This window comes from Pelodiscus sinensis, chromosome 5, assembly GCF_052426305.1.
Source record: "Pelodiscus sinensis isolate ZL-2025 chromosome 5, ASM5242630v1, whole genome shotgun sequence".
NCBI classification, from domain to species: domain Eukaryota; kingdom Metazoa; phylum Chordata; order Testudines; family Trionychidae; genus Pelodiscus; species Pelodiscus sinensis.
Genome location: NC_143056.1, coordinates 82,619,722 through 82,640,322, shown reverse-complemented (window position 1 = coordinate 82,640,322; position 20,601 = coordinate 82,619,722). Strand labels below are relative to the sequence as shown.

The window sequence follows — 20,601 nt, the reverse complement described above, 5'->3', positions numbered from 1 at the left end:
CATTAGAACCATCCTACACCATGTTCTATAAGGACAAGGTCCAACTTGGGCCTTGCCCAGCTTTTCTTCCTAAAGTAGTGTCACAGCTCCACCCGAGGCAAGACATTTTCCTGCCTGTGTTCTGTGCCAAACCACACTCTAGTCCCAAGGAGCAGAAACTACACACTCTTGATGTTCTTAGGGCTCTGGTCATCTACATAGAGCATCAAACTTTTCTGTAAATCGGTCCAACTGTTCATGGCAGTTGCAGATCGGGTGATGGGTCAACTGGTGTCTGCCCAATGCAGCTCATCATGGTTTACATCCTGTATCTAACAGTGCTACAGACTAGCAGGAATTCTTGCACCTCCTATCACAGCACATTCCATTGGGGCATAGGATTCTTCCACTGTTTTCCTCGCCCAGGTTCCCACTCATGAAAACTGAAGAGCCACTTGATTCCTACTTTTACCATACATTATGTGCTCGCGCAGCAGGCCAGGAACAATGCCTCATTTGGGTGAGGGCTGTTACAATCAGTTGTTGGCTCTGACCTTCTGCTTGTAAATCACCTAATTAGAATATACATGAACACGTACTCAAAGAAAAGATGGTTTCATACCTTCCCATAACTGTTGTTTGAGATGTATTGTTCATGTCTATTCCAATACCTACCTTCCTTCCCTTCTGTTGGAGTAGCTGGCAAGAAGGAACTGAAGAGGGGGGCCAGGTTGGCAGGACTCTATCAATGTGTGACTCTTACGGGGCACCCTACAGAATGACCCTACAGGCGCTGCACTGCTATGGGAAAATCTTCTGGCTACTGTGCACATGCCCCTAACTGGAATGGACATGAACAACACATCTTGAAGAGCAATGGTTACAAGAAGGTACATAACCATCGTTTATTGCTTGGTTTGGGCTGGGCTGAAATTCCTAATCATGTTTCCATTTGATTTCTCATTTTAATTTCATGGGCATGAAAATAATAGTGTAACTCCTAGGCTGAGAGCAGAAATTAACATGGACCTTTCCCTTTCGACATTTACTTTGCCTCTAAGCCACTGCCAGTACTAGGGATGTAAACAGGTAACCAGATACTGATAAGCATCACCTTTACTGAGAGTGGGGATGCAGGGCTCCAGCCTGGCCAGGCCCAGCACGCTAGGGGCTGGGTGGCTGCTCCAGCAACCTCCTCCTTGCTGCAGCACGGTGGGCCAGCTAACCAGTTACACATAGGGAACCCAGCACGTTGGGCCAACTTGAGCAGTAAAATGGGTTATGGAGGAGTACCATGTCGGAGGGAGTATCATCATGTTTTAACAAACACACTTCTTTACCAATTGTAAGCTGAGGGGAGAAGCACTATTTCCAGGATCAAATAAGTCCTTGACCGCTGCTGCGTATGCTTATGAAAGGTAAAATTAGTGCCAGTGATGATGTGATGTAGACACTGGTCTACTAGGAGCTGCAGAGAGAGCCAGTAATTCAAATGGCCCCTGACCAGCTTTAAAATTGTCATAGGTCATATTGAAGCAATGAGCTAGTGGTGAAAGATTTCATATCTTAGCACCTGAGCCATCGTCTTCTCCCTCGCCCACCTGACTTTTTTGAAATGCTCTTTAGTAACAGATCTCATACCCACTGCCTGTGACTTGTCTATGATCTAATGCCAAGTTGTCAGAGAAGGGGAAAATATCAAAAAGGCTAATAAAGTGGACACTGGGTTTTAGATAACAGGAAAGCAGCTGTTTTTTGAGAGGGTCCTTAATTTCTGCAACAAGACAGTGGCCCCAACTTCCCATGTACTCGTGATAGGATTGAGCAGTTACTCTTGAAACTGCTGTCTTCAGTGCAAGTTCATGTAAAAAAGCAGTAGCATAAGCCCTTTGTGCTCCAGAGCACCAACTGAAAAAGTAGCAGGTTTGTTTTTCGTTAAATAGATTTCCATAGCCACATGTGACACTTTTAATCGTGCATAGAAACAAAAAAAAACCTCTCATTCAGATACCATCCAACCTCTTCTCTCTTTGTCATTCGTGCCAGACAACCCCAACATTCTTGTGCTGCCTCCCATGCCTGAGAATCACAAATCATTGCAGGCCTTGGTGTAAAATACCCTTTTTTAAAAATGGTACCACTCCGTTTTCACAGAATTGCGTAATGAGGATAATACTGACTTGTGAGCTGGTTTGTTTTTCTTAAATCTCTATTTTTTTTAGCCTGATGCTAATAGTGAATCGCAGTCTCTTTACTGCCTTCTCTCTGTAGCCTTCAAGTCCCTTGTGGTTTCAGTTTTGGTACAACTGTGTTTAGATTTTAGCAAATTAAAGTGAGGGGAGGGGAAGGGAGGCAGGGCGGGGCACAGGGATACAGAGCATCTGATCAATTTGTATTTATTTATTTTAACATTTTTACTAAATAAAACAATAAAATCTCTTGTCTCTGTAGCCATGTTTACCAGGTGGGGGAAGCATTTCCCATCAGCACATGGGGCACCTCGACCTGGAAGACTTTCTACTATAACAGCTCCGCAGAAAGTAAGAGAGCCCCGAACTAATCTAAGTCAAATGGGAGCTCAGGCTCCACTTCCATCCCTCCCTGGGTGAACATGTTCAGGTAGACAGGCTGAAAGCATAGCTTTATCAAACAGCTACACTTTTCACAAGGCAAAAGGGCCACTAGCACACCCAGCCAGAACTCATTTCTGCGTTCACTAACTCGCCCTTATGCACCCAAGCTGCATTTCTGTTCAGGTCATAACTTCTGATTCTTCAGTTACAGAGTGTTCACCCCACCTATCAATGGCTCCCTCAAAATAACACACCCAGAAGGAGTACTGGGGACTCAGACTGGACCAAATTCACTTTGGATTACTGGCTCTTGTAGGTCAAAGCATGTGGTTGAGCTTAATGAATGCCAGCTCCATGCTAGAAATGATTTCCAGGTACACCTGTATTGGCAAAAGTGCTTTTGGCAGCATAGTTTAATCACTTCCCCAAACAAAATATTTTAAGTCAAGATAAAAATGCATCTAGACCAGGGCTTTGGGGGCTACAGCAATGTCACCAAAAGTTCTCCTTCCTTTCTAGCAGACCCTCTAGGCTAGCAAACATTTTCTAGAGCAGCACTAGCCTAAAACTGTCTACACTTGCAATTGTGCCCCAAAAGCTTTTGTTCAGGGGTGCTTAAACCACCCCCTAAAAAAACAGCTTTGCTACAGCCAGTACAAGTGTGAACGCTGCTTTTTTGAGAGGAGCGCTCTCCTGCTGACAGAGCAATGGTATTCTACTCCCCATGAACAGCTAACAGCATTCCCAGGTGCTGACTTTCAGCAACAAGACCAGGTTGACAGAGCCTTGTCACTAAGAACTGGGAATGTAGACCAAGCCTAGGAAAAATGGTAACATATAGGTAAAAGTAGCTAACATGCTAGCTCAACCTGACAATGTTTCTTCTAGAGCAGATGGTTGAGTAACAGTTGAGCTTGATTTTCAGAATGCTCTAGTCTGGGCACTTGGTTACTCCAGGCTCAGCTTGTGTCATGGAGATTCCAGGAAGAAGGAATTCAATAACAGCCCAGGAAACACTTCCCAGCCCATTCCCAAAAGTGTGAGTCTGACTTAACGTAAATGTGCAAATAGGCCTCTTACCCTTCACTGTCACAGCTGTGCTCCATTTCATCTTGTGCACCATCAGCAGGCAACTGGGTCACAGATGTGACAATTAGGGTAGAATTTTCCCTGAAAAATGTTTGCTAAAGGGGATGACATATGAGCTAGAAAGAGCCCAGCTTGACTGTTAAGAGCTGAGATGAGAGGTGTGGACTTAAGTCCACAAGTGCCCAGCCCCGTGCAATCCAGTCACTTGTAGGGCACATCACTGCACTTTCTGACAGAGCATAACAGCAGCTCCCTATTGCCACAACAATTTGATAAGTCAGATACCTGATCGTCCCTAGTGACAGTAAATAACTGAGGGTCCCTTTTTTTGGGGGGGGAAGGTTTCACTCTCACTTAGTGGAGCTCCAATTTCTATACAAAATGTTGGAGGTACTGCACCCCCACCCTGTACATGCAATAGTTGCCATACCTGTGTTACAGTACTGCCTACTCACACAAGCCCTTCCCTGGGAATAGGAACTGGTATTTGCCCTCATTTCCTACCTGCCTCTAAGTGCCACCCTGCCTCCAGTATCAGACAATGTGACAAAATAACCACAGGGCTCCCCAAAGTTTTGAAAAAGAATATAAAAAGCTTTAATTAAAAAAATGCAAGACACACTTGTATCCTTTCCATACAAAGCAAAATGTGGGACAGTAGCCACTGGGCCTGCCCCACCCTGGCTGGAAGGTGTCCCTCCTGACAGGATAGCAGTTCTTGCAGTTCAGCTTCACACCAGGCAGTGAAGAGCAGAGTGGCCAGTAGTGACTGGCCTGAAGATACTTCAGAACCATCAGCAAGGAAGAGAGAAACTACACACACAGGCCAGCCTACTCATTCACACCCTGTGAGAAATCACCTTAAATAACTTAAGAGTGAGAAAAGTGACTCTGCCTTCCTGCTCCAGTGATGGCTCTAGAACAGGGCCTGGTTGAAGCCACTCCCCAAACACTCAGGTACAATCCCTGCCTGTGTCACCCACGTCTGATTGATAATTGTCACTATTAGTGAGATTCAAGCTCTTTCCTGCTGAGACTTGAAATGACAGCCAGAGAGGTTTCTCTGAGCAGGTGCTTGCCCACCAGGGGGTGATTTAGCCTATTCCCAGGGTGGCAGGGACTGGATGGTTTTTATCAGAACAGGCACCATGATTTGACAATAATCCAGTCCTGGTTCAGCTCCAAGGCACAGACCAGAACCAAAATCTGCTGTGGGCCCCAGCAGCTGACTAGAGCAGCAGACTTGCAGCACCAGCCCTCACTAGCCACATGTGGGGAATCTGGGGACATGATGCTATGGAGCAGCAGCCTGAGAGCCTATGCAAACAGAATGGGTGCGTTTAGACTGGCGAGATTTTGCGCAAAAACTTGCCAGCTGTCTACACTGGCCGCTTGAATTTGCGCAAGAGCACTGACTCTGTAATGTACAAAATCAGTGCTTCTTGCGCAAATGCTTTCACACTCCCGCTCGGGAAAAAGCCCTCTTACACAAGAATACTTGCTCAAGAGGGCCAGTGTAGACAGGGAAGAACTGTTTTGCGCAAAAAAGCCCCGATGGCTAAAATGGCGATCGGGACTTTCTTGCACAAAATCGCATCTAGACTGGCCACGGATGCTTTTGCGCAAAAGCATCTGTGCCAATCTAGACCCGCTTTTGCGGAAATACTTTTAACAGAAAAACTTTTCCGTTAAAAATATATCTGCGAAACCATGCCAGTCTAGACGCAGCCAATGGGAAAGATGGACAGGCTTTGCCGTCCTCTCTGGGAAGATGGTATGGGTGGCCGGGGAAGGCCCAGCTGGAGAAGGCAAGCGCCAGCCCTGCCCCCCTTCCACCTAAGGGCCTGCCTCTGGAGCCAAACCCTCCCTCCCCTCCCCCAGCCTGATCCTTCCTGGCCAGGTAGAGGGTCAGGGTTGCTGGGCTGCAGCCTTTCAGGGTGGCCAGGACTTGTAGGCAATTTTGGGAAAGCAGTGCCTTCCCTTGCCTACAGTCCCAGCTACCCATGGAAGATTTCGGCTGTGTAGGTCAGTGGTGTGGGCTGGCCAGCTAAAGCCTGCACTTCTACAAAGTGCAGAAACCAAACCCTTGGGCCTGCAAGTAGGCAGCTGTTGTGTACAGAGCCTCAGCCAGTAAGAAATGGGAATACTCTTGTGCAAATGCAGCCCCCTGCAAACAAGCAGGCAGGGTCACAGAGCTTCAGCTCCAGCCTCAGCCCAAATACCTGCACTGCAGTTTTATAGCTCTGCACTCCCTGCCAGCTGCATGTTTTTATTGCAGTGTAGGTATATCCCCAGAGACCCATCCTGTAGCCTGCCGTCTCCTAGGGGAAGCAGGGGGGTGCTTCAGCTCCCTCCAGGCCCAGGGATAGAGTTCAGATAATCACAACTTGGGGAGCAGGAGAGATTAAGAGCTAAGTTCAGCCTGTCTCACAGGGCTAAGCTACACCTAACAGGTGTAACTGTGAAGGGACCTAAAGGAGCCCCACAGGGTAAAAGACAGGAGCTGAAGAAATCAAGCAAGAGATCATCTTGCAGAGCGTCAGATAGTTTTGTGAGGCTGGGAAGGGTGCCCAAGTGGACTGCAGCGGAATCCCCTAGGGTCATTTACACTGGCCAAAGCTCTGGAAACTGAACGACAGGAACCGATCTCATCCATGCCCTTAAGAGGGAGATGGGCTCCATGCAGCCCTCATGCTAGAAGTTTAGCAAGGTTGTCCTGTCCTTTCAACTGCTATGAGGAAACCCTCAGCTCTGATGCTCTGCTCCCTCAGCCCCAATAACCCTAAGCTCCTTTTTCTTGGCTCTTTCCTTCCTAATGGGAACTACTGCTCCTGTGCTAGGGAAATGGTGCTGCGGGTTTGATCCCTTTTCAGGCAGGGGATCCCAACAAGCGACGGAGGAAGGAAGAAGTCTGTCCCCTTCCCACTCCAGCCCTGCACCACGCTGTCCCTCGGCATCACAGGTTTCTCTCAGCAGTGAGGTATTTGAGTGCAGCGGCACCATACCTACGCGACAGGTCCTGGTGGAACTCCTCCCGCAGCGTCTGTAGACAGCCCCGGTAGCCAGCACTCAAGCGGAACTTGGAGATGTCAAAGCTGGGGGCATGAGGCATGTGGATTATGAAGGCATTGGGCAGGACCAGGAACTCATACTCCTGGGAAAAAGCAGGTGGTCAGCAAGCAGGTACATCTGAGCTCTTCCCACACCCATGGAGGCCCAATCACCACAAGAGCAGCAAAGTTTGGTCCAAAGGAAGTCTTGTGCTGGGAGGGTCCCAGAAACCACCTGCCCATGGTCACAGTAAGGGGCTCCCAGGCACAAAGCAGAATCTGGACCCTCCTTTCTCAGCAAATTCCACTGTCTCACTCACCTGGGCATCAAGTTCCATGATGTGAGACACCTTGTTCCAACCAAAGCCCACAAATCTCTGATCATAGTGGGGGCAGTCACGCCTCACTACAACGTAAGGCTCGAAGTCTGGCTGCCACGCCACACGGTACGGCACTGTCGCTGTCCGCCACTTCGCATAGTCGGTTGGGGCATGGCCCTTTGGCCACACATGGTACCTTGAGAGAGAGAGAAAAATGAAGCACCAGCTAGATGTACCACACAGAGGCCCTCAGGTCCCAGAGACAAACTACAAGAGGGAGGTCAGTGGTTCACTGAACCCTGGGGCTACAGGGTAACACACAAGGCTGCTCCTGTCACTACCTGCAGGGCAGCAACTTCAGAACAGATCCAGGCTCAGGCAGACTATGGGGGTGGGAGACAACACAAAAGGCGCTTGGGTCTGGCCTGTGGTCTGGGTCTTGCTGGGTGGAGGAGAGTGGCTCCAGCACCTACCTGAAGGTGTAGAGGGAGCCCATGTCCAGCATGGAGAGCAGCTCCACTTTGGATTTGGGGAAGGAAAGACGGTAGCGCAGAGTCTCAAATGCTGGCACGATGAGTGCTGCCTTTCGCTGGGACAGCTCCAGCTGCCGGATGGAGTTCCTGGAGGAGGGCAGGGGAGAGCATGAGGCCTCGCTAGGATGGCTTGGAGCCAGCAAGAGGTAACTGCCACTCAGTAGAAGATAGAGCCCCACACACAGTATGTTCCTGGGCCCCAGCAGCAGATGGTGGAAGGGCATCAGCAATCTCTAGATCCTGTCCTTCCTCAGTATGAGGTTGGTGGGAAGAGAGATTAACAGCCTTCAGGATGCAGCACCTCCACTCAGCAGTGGTGCGAAAGGGGCATCTCCTTCTCCACGCAAGGGTTCTCTCCCCCAGGTGACAGCAGGGCTCTTCCAGAGGATTCAAGCCCAGCCTATGCCAGCAGAAGGAGAAGCTTCCTGTCAGTTGGTGAATCACCTCCAGCAGGAAGGGCTGGGAGCCCTCTTGTTTGGGACCCAGGTGAACTTGACAACCTTAGTTAGCCACCTGAGAGGAACTGTCGCACCAGGACCCTTGGGGGTGAATGGCTTGTGTAGTAAGATGAGGGCCTGAAACAAAATTCCAGCTAACAATGGACAGCACTTGGCCAATATAAAGCAAAGCTAAGGTGTGAGCAAGAGGCAGGCCCCTGCTCACAGCACAGGGCAGAGTGCACAAAACACTAACTGGTAACAGGCCCAGGTGTAGAACACTAATTGGAACTAGGTACCTACTATAAAGCAGTAATTGGTTATAAGTTGAAAGCACATTCCAAAAGGATGGTAACACTAGCTCACTGAAAAAGACCTGGGTACCCACACTCCCCACAGATACAGACCCAGGTTCAGGAAAAGGTCTAAAATGACAGCATGATGGATAGAGATGTTCTAATCGATCCATGAGGGGCAGAGTGATGGATGGTATCTAAGTAGAGTCAGAGGGTGGCAACCGGCCACATCAGGAGTATGGTGTACCTGTATATTAAGTGGTGTCTTAGGGGAGGGGACAGTCTTTGTCCAGCCGGGGGCAGTGGGGCCTTCCACTGATTGAGTCCATTGTTATAGGGTACAAATGCATAGCAGTTCGATAGTCTACCGACAACTATTCCTGTACTTCACTTAACAATAAACCTGGCTGGGCGCCTTTGATCCTTATCTGATGTGTGGTCTTTGGGGACTCAGTCTTGCTGTGTTGACTAATTGCACAAGTCAACATGGCGCATGTGATTGAACACACACCCGACTGATTATCATCAATGGAGCAGGAGACCTGTCAGGACTTCACACCAGTAAATCCTGACTACTACACCTAGCTTGGCCTAGATGTACAGGGCTTACCTGAGGTAATCATAGAGCCCATACATGGGCAGGAAGTCGATGTCTGTCAGGAAGACATAGGGCGTCCGTGCATTGGTCAGGGCAATGTTGCGCAGCAGGTTGACAGGGTAGAACTGCCCCTCCTTGTACACAATGTGGTAGGCGACGTTCCTGCGGCTGCTTAACACTTCCGAGCCCTGGGCATAGCGCAGGAATTGCTGGGCCTCTGCGTCCGACATGTACAGCGCCAGGCTGATGGGGCCTGCCCAGTGTTTGCAGATTGCCTCTAGCATCTGCAACCTGTAAGCGAAAGAGAAACAGCATGAGACTAGCCATGCCAGAGCCATCCACATGGAGAGAGCACTAGACAACAGAGCAGGCAAGAAACAACAGTGGACACAGCTACGCAGAAGAGACTGAACAAACCTTCCACTCTGCCATGCTGATGTCACTTTATCTTGTCCTACCTCTCCCATTTTTCTTCCCTCAACAAGTTACCACAGAACAGAATGTCCAAAACCAGGAAGCATTCTCCACAGTAAACAACCAGGATTCTACTGCAAGGTCTTAGCATCTGTGGCAGCTCCAGGCAAGTTCCACAGTGCAGATTTTCATTTAATTAAACATGAAAATGACTCATCCCATCAGTACAGCAGCCCCTTCTGGTATTCGCTTTAATTTTGAATTCAGTGGATTTTACTCTTTCCACATGCCACAAATGCATGTATTAGCATATAACTGCACTGTAGAAAATGGGAAATGGAGAGTTAAATGGCTATTTTAGGGCTTCTGGCAAGTGGGGAGGCAGTCTGGGATTGTGGGATAAGAAAATTCACTGCCTATTTCTGCCACAACATTCTGTACTTGAATAACAGCACTAACTCTGGTAGTGCCATATTTAGGTTTCACAGTTTATACTCTACTAAAATGAAGGAGTGGTTCATCCATCGGGTAACTGGTGTTTCAAACTCTGCAACAAAGGTTGAAAACAAAGGTTTTCTTTGTTTCTACCCCTCCTAGCTGCATTGTAGGGCTTTTTTAAGTGTAAGTTCATCAAATTTGGAGGCATGATTCTGTGGTAAAGAGTGATTTTGCAATCCTAGAACCAAAAGTACCAAAATTCCATTTGAGGCACAACTCCCATTTGAGCTCCAGTCCCCTGCACCTCTCCTGCCCCCCCTCCTTCCCCCCGACAGAAGTGAGGTTTCTATTAGTGCAGAACTAGACTTGGGTCAGTTTGACAGCATCTTTTCATATAAAGGTTCCAGGGCTGATGAACGTACTTACAGATCCCACAGCTGGCTGCAAGACCCCACTCCTCAGCAGCGGGAGCTGCCCTAGAAGAAACAAGATATCCCGTAACTCCCCTCCTTCCATCCCAGTCCTTGCCGAGTACCTGTCCATGGAGAGCTGGGCTACCAGGCTGACATCAGCAGGGTCAGGTGAGGCCGGGACCTCATACTGCAGAAAGAACAGGTGGATGCGGTGCATCATAAGGTGCTGCCAGCGGAAATCATAGCAGAGGTCATCCTCATCCAAGTCCTCCAGGGCTTGCTGCAGCTAGAACATAAGAATGAATTGTAGCAGGGCCAGACTGCAGCTAGGAAACAACCAAGGGCAGGCAGGTGCTGCAGCTGGAACACACAGGAGATGTTCAACTAAACAGGACAGAGCCCTGGAGAGGAGCCATGTAGGGACCAACCTCGCAAAGTCCCAAGAGAGGACATGGATGGATCCATGGGAACGGAATGTCCCATGTCCCACCTCTCCCATCCCCACAAGATAAGGGCAAGTGAGTATCGGGGCTAGCAACCAGCAAGGGCTCACTTGGTTTCCTGGTGGGCTGGGCAGGCTGGCACAGCCGAAGAGCTCCCTGCGCAGCAGGTTCCCATCATATTCCAGGAAGGTCAGGTAGAGGTTCCGGAAGAACTCCACATGCTTGTTCTTCACCCGCAGCTTTTTGGGCGAGTTCCAGTGGATCACCTGAGAAAGGTGGGCTGAAGTGTGAAGGAAACAGGCAGACACAGTATTTCCCCACCTCTTTGGATCCACCACCACCCACCTACTGCACCCTAGAATCCAACACCTTATCCCTCCAGGCCAAGAAAGGTCAGTGCCTGCAGCAGTGGGCTCCTCAGCCCAGCTGCAGCACCAACTCCTCCTGCAAAGCAGCCAAGGACCAAGAGACCCACCTTAAGATCAGAGACCTCTGAGTAACACTGCTCTGAGAGGGTATGGTCGGACAGCTGCACATTCCAAAAACAGGGGAGCTTGTACACCAGCACTGGACTCTGCTTAATCACTGCATTAAAGATGTCCTGGAAGAGAATCAGCAATAAGCCCATGGGTAGCAGAAACTTTCAGCCCCCACAGGTTGGAGGGCAAACCCTGAGCAGGGGACAAGAGCTGTCTGATGGGAGAAGGGGTCTCCATATTAATCCATGCCATGCAGCCACCCTACAGGTGGGCACAGTAACCAGACACTGCACAGGAGGCATCTAAAGCTGAAGTACAGGGAATGCTGCAGGTCAAGACCAATGCTGAGCTGATTGAGTGGAAGGTTACAAGTCTCGAATCATGGATCCCAGGCAGTGTTCCCTGTACACTGTGCACTTGTGCAGCCCCTCCAATGCTGCCCAGCCAATTAGCAAAGTGCCCATGGCTGGATTTGTTTCAACTGCACATAAAATGTATTTCACACATGGAAAAAGTTAGAGGAAACATTGCTCCAAAGGCACCTACTGTCAGCAGCATCCAAAGGCCCCAGTGTTTGCAGGAAGTTGCAGGTCAGGGAGCATCTATAAGTTTGTCCAAGACTAAGCATGGGGTCAATGAAGACCTTGTAGCTGGGGCTCAGCTCGGCTCCATACCTGATCTGCCAGCGAGGTGGACAGCATGCTCATGAGCTCCCGCTCTGCTGTCAGCCGCCAAATCTGCTCCCAGCCAATCTGGCGCAGCCGTTCCAACAGCAGCAGGATCACCCCTGGGAAGCAGGAGGTGGGAGGAGGAGAGGTCACAGGTGCCCCACATCACACAGGCTCCAGCACTTCTGTTTGATGCAGTCGATCCAGCCTTCAGCCTCCCGAGCTCAGCTCTAGCCAGATCCCTTCTGGAGCTTCCTAGGGTCAATGTTCTGGGACGGCACCCAACCAGTTCTCTGAGAACACCCTTTGCTGGGCATCCCAGAGGGCGGGCTGGATTGTAGGCTTGCTGCCTAGCCTGAATGTGATGTCCCTATGTCCCACACTCTTCTCAACAGCAGTGTCTCCTGATATGATTCCCAGAGCGTGGGGAGGGGGCTCGGCTCCCACCTCAGGAACTTTTTGATTGGCCAGGGCAACTTTGGAATGGCCTTAGGGAGCAGTCACCTTTGGAGGGGGCCACCTTAAGAAACCTCTCTGTGGAAGAGCAGAATGGCATGTGACTATCCCTGTGCTGAGGCTGAATCAGGTTTGCTAACCCTCCAGGACTGGCCTGGAGTCTCCCAGAATTGGCATCTCCCCCCTGTTGACTATTGAAAGCCAACCTGGACATTTTAATGACATTTTCTTAAAATAGCCTATTATGTCACATAGGAAAAAAGCCTCCCAGGATAACTTCAGTCAGAGTTGGCAGCCTTATTAAGGCATCTCAGTGCAGCTCACTGGGGCCACTTATCCCCGTTATAAAATCAAAGAGGGGCAGGTTGTGTGAGAGGCCTTGGGCTGGTAGAGCAGGGAATGGGGGCCAGTCAGGTAGAGCCACTGGGGAAACCTGCCATCAAGCCATTGTGGCCAAGGCCACAAGTTTAGGTCCCAGTGGATTTGCTGGCAGTTTGCTCCCCATGTCCCAAGCAACAACAGCAGCATTTCTCCGGGACGGGACAGGAGTCATGGCAATAGGTCCTTGCTATCTGTGAGCCTAATGGGGAGGAGTAAAAGCAGGTACTTCCCCAGCCCTGCCCCCCCTCCAAATTCTGGGGGCCCTCCCCTGCGCCAGTCTCACTACTGAGCTGTGGATGCTCTGAGCTCACCTGTGTTGAAGCCACGTCCCAGCGCTGGCCATGGCTTGTGGTTCTTCCACAGGTTTCCGAGATACCAGTCACTCTGGTTCTCCACCAGCCCAACCACCTGCTTATCTGGAAAGTGAGACAGACCCACCTCACCAGAGGGGTATGTGCCCACCACAAATCCATGCCCTGCACTGCCCTCCCCCACCCCCCCTTTCCACTCCCACCAGTGGTTGACAAGGAAGACAGACAGGAAGAGCCAAACAGAGCAGACTCCTAAACTGCCACCAGTGCCAAGGGGCTGCATGTTTTCAGAGAAGCCCGGGCAATGGGCCTGGCTCTGCTCGCAGAGGCATAGCAACTCAACTGGTCCCAACTCCTCCTCACCAGAGAACTTCCCGAAGATGGCCCACAGCTCAGCGATGTCAGTGGCAAAGGTGATGTCTGTGTCCAAGACAATGACCTTGGAAAGGTTGGAGGGCAGTGCCTTCGTGAGCGTCAGCTTCATCAGCCCATAAATCCCAGAGTAATGCTTGTTGGGAATCCACGCCACCTCTGGCTGCAACAGGGAGGGAGGGAGCCCTCAGGGCCAGGATATGGCCATTCCTATATCTTTCCCCCCTCCCCCTCAGTGCTAGACATAAAGCACTGAGCCTGTACCACAAATGTTACACATCCCCGCAAAACAGAGGTCTAAGGAGGTGGGGCTGTTCCCCAAATCCAACCCCCACTGTGCCAGAGGCTAATGAAGCATCACAGAGCTTCAGAACCATCAGGAACTAGTGAGGAGGCAATGAGCAAGTCCTAGAAAAGCGAGGAGACTGTTCTGCCCACATTTGAAGGAAGTACATAATATGGGGGGATTGTACAGGTGCACTGTACAATGTTCTGGCTGGTCAGGCATCTGCCACCAGGGGGCGCATCGATTCCAGGCTTAGCCCAAATGTATTTTCCATTTGAAGTGTTTTAAGGCAGCTGTGAATAAGACGTCTCCAGGGATCTAGCCCTCACACACATCGCTTACTTAGTGTCCCCAGTCAGCAAAGATGGAGAAGGCCCTGGTGCACAGCCAGCCACTCCCCCTGGGCCTGAGGAGGACTGACCCCTATAACCCATTCTCCAGTCTGTTCCTGGTGTTCAACATTTGGGCAGTGGGCTCACTGCTCCCTCAGCATCAGGATGTCAGCCAAGATTCCCCTGCCCTGCCCACAATGCTCTCTAGGTATTTGCCTGAAAAACTCCAGATACTGGCAAGCACTGCTTTCTCCTTCCCCTCCTTACAGTCACTAGCCAAGTTGGACAGATTCCATCCTTTCATTGCTCCCCACGCCTCCCTGCTCATTCCTGTCATCCTTCCCCGAACTCCCTCCAGTCAGAGTCAACTCTGCACCCCTCAGCACCACTGTCATGCTGCGTGTCCCCTCCCTGCTCTCGGAGCAGAGCCCCCAGGGCCTGAGGTGCCCAGAGCCATACAAAGAGCAGCAATCGTCTTGTGTACACAAGCCTCAGGTGCAGTAGCTTTTGTACAGCTCCACCCTCCATCTCCCGAGGCTCTGACAGCCCCTCTGAGGATCCAGGTTTCAGGATATATTTCCCCAATGTACGAGTAGTATTTCTTTAGGCTGAGTCTCACTTTACTAGTGCCTATGTGCCTGTTCCCTTTGGGATATTTCTCTGTGTTCCATCCGCAGCTCCTACCTCTTCCCCGTCATCTGTGCATGACTTGTACTGCTGCTCCGATTGTTTGTGACCAGACTGAACTCTGATGCCTTAAGCTTCCCACTGCCCCATAGCCTGTTCCACTGCTTCTGTAGATGGTTTGGACTCTGGCTGTTTCATATCCAGGCCAATGAGTCTCACCTTGCTTTACAGGGGCCCTCTCTAGTGAGTGAATGGTTACACCTTGCTCTCTGGAGGCTGCCAACCAGGGGACCAGTGAGTATCACCTGGGCTAGTGGTTGTGTCATTCTGCTAAGAATGGGTCTGAGACTCCCCAGCTCCTTCATACAAGAGCTTTCAGCTACAGACCTGCACCAAAGCGGAGGAGAAACCAACCCCCATACCAACCAAGTGTGAAATGGTAACAGGCACCAGGAAGAGAGCAGATGAGAGAGGGGCCAGCAGCAAGAGTTAATAGTCTAGTGAACTCCCTCCACCACCCTCACTGCCCTGCTCATTTTGCTGGAATATTGAGCCTGGGAAGAAAAGCTGAGAAAGGCAGGGGGAGTGAGGGCAGGAAGAAATCTGGGGCTCCTGCCTTCAAATTGTCTGCATTGTAGAAGCTAACGTGGACAGAGGGCACCATCCAGGACTGGAAGAGAGTCTGCAGGATCTGCTGAGCCACAGAGTCCGTGATGAGGTGGAAATGGAGAGGGTTCTTCCTGCCAGGGGGAAATGCAGGCAGCTGTCAGAGATCCCTCCAGAACCACTGAGCCTAGAACAGCTTCCCCCTGTCACCAAAGTCAATGGCCTCTAGAAGCTGCCCCATCCTGAGCCAGACCCCCCTACACCTCCCAGGGATGAGAGCTTTCACCTCACTCCACCCCTATGCAAACAGCACAGCCCCCATCACATAGGACCTTCCCAGTAACACAGGATCCTGCCAGTTGTGACTGGGGAGGAAGGACAAATTAAGTTCCCCACAGGCGTGGTTCAGATCTGATCCCCCTTTTACCAGAGCCCCCAAAACACACAAGTCTGAAAAGGAGACAGAAGCCCACCAGCCCTGAACACGGGGCAAGAACCTGTGTACAATAGCATAACACAGCACAGGCTTCCCCTGCACTGCCACCTGTGTTACCTGTGGAAGAGGATGGATTTCACCAGGGTGACCACATCTCGGCTCGCATTGTGACCTGCGCACACAATCGCTACGTGCAGAAGCTGCCCAGAGACAGAAGGTACCATCAGCCCTACCCAGAGTAGCACCTCCAAAGCAAGGGCTGTCCAGCAAACAGCTGCTTCTGGGGCAAGAACACTTCAGTGCCATGATCCTACGATTAGAACCCTCTCCTCCCAAGTCAAGTGGCGACAGTGGCTGGATAACATTTTGGTCAGTCAGTTTTCCTACTGGCCCATCTCACCTCACACAGCACACCACACACAGAAATAGCCTCAGCAACCCAGCCCTCCAGGGACACAGGTCAGGGTCATTACCCACAGGTGACAGGTGGAGAAACTGAGGCAGGATTTGCCCCAAGTCACAGAGCTGGAAAGAGAACCCAGGAGTCCTGGTGTTGCCTTCCCACCCATAAGCTCACACATGCTGAGGCACTAACATCTTCCAGCAGCAGGTAAGGAGGGGTCATTCTTTTGGCTGTCAGCTTCACACCCTTAACTGTGAATAAAATGCCCCCAAGTGTTTGAGACAAGAACAAAGCAGACAGCCAGGGGGAGGCCCAGAATCTAAAGACTTGCTGCTAGGACAGGCCATCAACCCAGGCCCAGGGCACCCCCAGCACCCAGTGTTATTGGCTCCCTCAAGGTGCCTACCCTCCCCAAGGACATTGTCATGAAGCTGGCCACACACTCACCTCACATTTCTGCACCGCCTGCTGCTTAGAGCAGCCCGTGCGGTTGCTCCTCTCGTCCGCAGGGGTGTCCTCATTCTCAAAGGAGGCTGTCCCTTGCTGGCTGCCATCACTCCTGCCCACAGCCCCAGCCTGCACTTGAGACTGACTGAGCAACAGGCGCAGTTGTTGGTTCTCCTCTACCACCTTGCGCACTTGGGATGCTAAGGCCTCTCGCTCCTGGTCCTGGCTCAGCCGATCCCCAAAGCAAGGGGACAATAGGAGGGAACGACCATCTGTGTGGAGTAGGTATGTTAGCTAACGGGTAACAGAATAGTCAAGGAACCACATGAATTCTTAATGGTTAGTCGACTATGCGATAGTCCCCGATGACGGGGCAGAAGCCAGAGTGCTCTGGCCCCACTCCTGGGGAGCCCCCTGCCACCCGATGGCAGGCAGGAGTTGGTCTACAAGGGGAGCCAGTTTAAAAACCTGCTCCCACACAGACTGGCTGCCTGCCACCCCGAGCCGCTGCCTCTGATACAGAGGCAGCAATGTGGGATGGCAGCAGCCCCTGTCCGTAGGGAATTCAGACCCTCTGTAGACAGCCTCCTCTCTCCCCTACTCACATAGAGACAGCAGTGTGGGAGGGAAGCAGGTGGCACCACAGAGCCAGTGCTGGGGGAGGGACGAGGGACCGGCTTTTAAGCTCCTGCTCCACATCTGCTCCTGCTTCCCCCCCTGCTGCCTCTGATACAGGCCTAGGCTTACTGGTTAATCATCTACTTGACTACTTGTTCACATCCCTAGTGTGGAGAGAGCCCCCCAAACCACTGTGAGTTCAGCCCCCGGAACATGGTGGGAGAGCACCCCTAGCACTGCATGCTGACCATGGAAAGGAGAGAGAAGAGATAACAGTTGCCCAAGTGTGGGGAAAGAGCACCCCAAAGCCACAGTGGGTGTAGGGTCAGAGAGGGGAGGGGTAATGTGGCAATGGCACTGGTGGGTGGGGACAGCCATCTGAGGAGAGAGAATACCCCCCCTCCCCAGAGGAATGTGCATGGGGGTCTAACTCCCATCAACAGCTTGTGGGGAGTGGGCAATAGTCTGGCATGTGTAGAACTTCGCCTACTGAAGTTCTTCCACTTTAAATAATTAATTGGGCCAGAGAGTGAGAAGCACTTTATATCTCAGTGGTTAGAACACTCATCTGAGAGGTGGCAGATCCCGTAGGGGCAGAGGTCTCGAACCAGGGGTCTCTCACGTCCCAGATGAGCACTTGACCAGGTTATAAGTGGACACCTTCTCCGCTCCCTCCCCTCAGCTGTACTGAGTGGAATTAGGTGGCCTCTCAGCAGGCCTATTGGATCAGGACCCACATGCCAGTAAGGTACAGAAGCACCTTCCCCCAGTTTGCATTGCTAGCAGAGATAGGCCCTCCCTGCAGCCCAGACCCGGCACCTATCTCTCTGGGAAGCTGGAACTTAGCACACCTCTCTCATCAGCATCTCCTACTGCTAGCTGAGATGGCTCCCAGCCTAGCATGCTGGCTTGTGTGGATCCACCTGTAAGGTGCCCAGCACTGGCACCGAGACCTCACTTTGTGGGCACAGTGTTGTTCCCAGGATTTTCTACACAACTAGAAGTTAAACACCTGTGAGGCTCAGCATTGCAACCTTGTAGGATCTCAGCCCCTCTCCATCTCTAAGTCCTCCCCTAGCTCCAAGTGATTAGCTCTCCACCCATCAAATGCTTTATACAATGTAACATACTTGTCCTCACAGCCCCCCAGAGATAAGCAGGGGCATCACAGATGAGGATGAGGAAACTGAAGCAGAGACTGGGCAAGGACTGGGCCCATAGTGAGTCAGTGGCAGAACCATCACTGAATACTGTTGCTCATTCCCCTGTTCTGGGCAGTACCTCAACCCAATGCCAGGCCACACTCACTTTGTATAGTGCCCAGAAAGACACAGAGCCATGAGACAAGGATCACCAGCGTTACAGTGGCGAGCAGCAGCTTCAGTTTTCCACGCCAGGAGCACAGCATGATGGGCAGGCAGGGCAAGGGCTGGAGGCAGTGGGATCATGTAGGCAGGTCTAGCCCAGCTGGCCCCATCATCCTAGAGCCTGCAATGGAGGAGAAGCACATGGAAGTGACACAGCCAGACCGACAGCCAAGGCACAGGCATGCAGGGCTCTGCCCTTCTGAGTCCAAAGCTGGGCACAAAGGATGGCATTAGCTTGGTGTCTGGGTGAAGTGGCTGTGTAACCACGATGGCAGCTCATTCTCTCAGCCACCCGGAGAGGGCACCCCTCACTCCGCTAAGGGATTACAGTGCGGCCACCATGGGGAGTCTGGGGACACTGTCACCCACTGATGAAGGCTCCAAGCATTGCTGGCTTTACCCCCATTGTTTCTGTTCAATGCAGCATCTTGTCTGGTCCCTAATTATTATTAGGGACGTTTGAGTGTAAACAACTAACCGTTTAACTGATAAGCAGATGCTTATTGATTAATGGCATCAGTTACGCTCAGCACAGCCTCCTCCCTGAGAGCCATGAACTCACTGCAACAAGTTTCCATTCATCCAACCTCACAGCTCCTTAATGGTGCGTGAAGATCATCACCTCCATGATGCACAGAGGGGAAGGGCAGGGAGTTGCTGGCTGAGTTGAGATTTGACTCCTGACTCAGTGCCCTGTTCTAATCACAAGGCCAAGCTGCCTCCTCTTTCTCAGGCTGGTCAGCCCTTTGATTGCAATTCAGAGCAAAGGACCCTCCCCTGGGAATATTCTATCACAGGCTCCCATAAACTTCATAGGGGTAGCCAAGATAGTCTGTAACGAAAAAAACAACGAATAGTCTTACGGCACCTTAAAGACGAACAAAAACATGTAGATGGTCATGAGCTTTCGTGGGCACAACCCACTTCCTAAGTTTGACCTGGAGGCCCCTAGCTAGGATAAACCACTCCAACAGAGCACAGAAAGAGGGATCTCAGATGCCCAGGCCACTTAGAGATTGACAAGTAACAATTCACTGTTTAAAATCCCTCCAGACACAGAGTGCTAAAAGTGTCCATGCTGTGCTCAAGAGGCCCCTAGAGACCTTCTGGGAAACAAAGGAGATCCCCTGAGGTTTTGGAGAGAAGCGGTCAGAGCAGGCTAGTCCCAACAGCTGGCATCAGAATTCTAGGAACCCAAGGTGGGAGTCTGCCAGGGAAGAGAAAGCACACTCTGGTGAACACCTAGCATGTGCATATTGGGCTGCTACATGGGTACATAAGTGAGAATCCATTTGCCATTGTCACTCCTCTTGGAAGGGGTCTTTCCATGGCCACGGCAGTCAGAACTGGCTAGATCTGACCAGACAGACCCTGCCTCACAGCTTCAGTCACACAAACTGGTCCCTACAGAAAGAACTAAAGCCCTACTAGCTAATGCCCTACTGCTGGGCACTTCCATGACAGCACCTCAGTAATCTCAGCAGGCAGCACAGAGACCTAAACCTGTGGTTCCCACAGGATCCCATGCCCAAGGCTGGGCCCCCAGCCAGCTGTTGAGCACAGGATGGGGTTTAGTAAGTTGCTCTCACAGAGCTCAGAGCCCTGCCAGGTCACCTGATGTTTAATTAAATCTGCTCTTGTGTTAAAGAACAAATTTCCCCTCCCCCACGCCCTCTGTGGGGGCCGGACCCATTCCCCAGATACAAGGCTCAAGGACAAGGCACCCAAGGCCAGCTGCTCTGGAATCTTTACTGGAGCAGAGATAAGCAAGTAGCCAAAACTCAGCACTCTGGCTCCTTTCCCAAACTTCATCTAGCTGACCTGCTCCTGTGGAACAAAACCATGACAATCTCTGAGGAGTCAGCCCAGGGATAGATGCCTCCCTCCTCCCCTTGCTGGCTGCGGACCATTACCTGCTCTAACAAAGTTTTGTATTGTGTGGAGTAAAGATCCTGTTTGCCTGGGAGTCACGGGACAAGTACTCCTGCCTTAAAGGGACATGCAGCCCTTTTACATGCCTAAGCTGGAGAAAGCTTGTCCAAGCCCAGGAAACTGTGTTCCACAGGCCCAAGCAATGGACCCAGCTTCAGGAGTGTCCTGTCTCTAGGGCAAGAAGACCAATGGGAGCAGCCTGTTCAGCCTTTGTGGGAAGAGAGCAGAGCTCATGACAGGTCACGGCACTACCCGCAGACAGCCTCTCACTGCACTGCCAGGATCCAAGGGGAGCCC

General features: G+C 51.3%; 1 protein-coding gene across 7 annotated transcripts in view; it reads right to left on the bottom strand.

Moving 5' to 3' along the window:
- Nucleotides 1-20,601, bottom strand: part of LARGE2 (LARGE xylosyl- and glucuronyltransferase 2) — a 68,307-nt gene that overhangs the window by 18,481 nt on the left and 29,225 nt on the right. For 6 of the 7 annotated variants that reach the window (XM_075927561.2, XM_075927563.2, XM_075927558.2 and 3 more), the window contains 14 exons: nucleotides 18,314-18,493; nucleotides 16,388-16,659; nucleotides 15,655-15,737; nucleotides 15,112-15,235; nucleotides 13,242-13,413; nucleotides 12,879-12,983; nucleotides 11,737-11,849; nucleotides 11,059-11,184; nucleotides 10,694-10,849; nucleotides 10,263-10,426; nucleotides 8,888-9,166; nucleotides 7,485-7,631; nucleotides 7,012-7,207; nucleotides 6,647-6,795 (listed from right to left, as the gene is read on the bottom strand). In XM_075927561.2, coding sequence (XP_075783676.1) covers nucleotides 6,647-6,795; nucleotides 7,012-7,207; nucleotides 7,485-7,631; nucleotides 8,888-9,166; nucleotides 10,263-10,426; nucleotides 10,694-10,849; nucleotides 11,059-11,184; nucleotides 11,737-11,849; nucleotides 12,879-12,983; nucleotides 13,242-13,413; nucleotides 15,112-15,235; nucleotides 15,655-15,737; nucleotides 16,388-16,659; nucleotides 18,314-18,413 — 2,186 coding nt within the window. In that variant the 5' untranslated portion in view covers nucleotides 18,414-18,493. Of the gene's footprint in view, nucleotides 1-2,364; nucleotides 6,796-7,011; nucleotides 7,208-7,484; nucleotides 7,632-8,887; nucleotides 9,167-10,262; nucleotides 10,427-10,693; nucleotides 10,850-11,058; nucleotides 11,185-11,736; nucleotides 11,850-12,878; nucleotides 12,984-13,241; nucleotides 13,414-15,111; nucleotides 15,236-15,654; nucleotides 15,738-16,387; nucleotides 16,660-18,313; nucleotides 18,494-20,601 lie in introns of those variants that run through there. The other variant, XM_014574264.4, reaches the window with a different exon arrangement.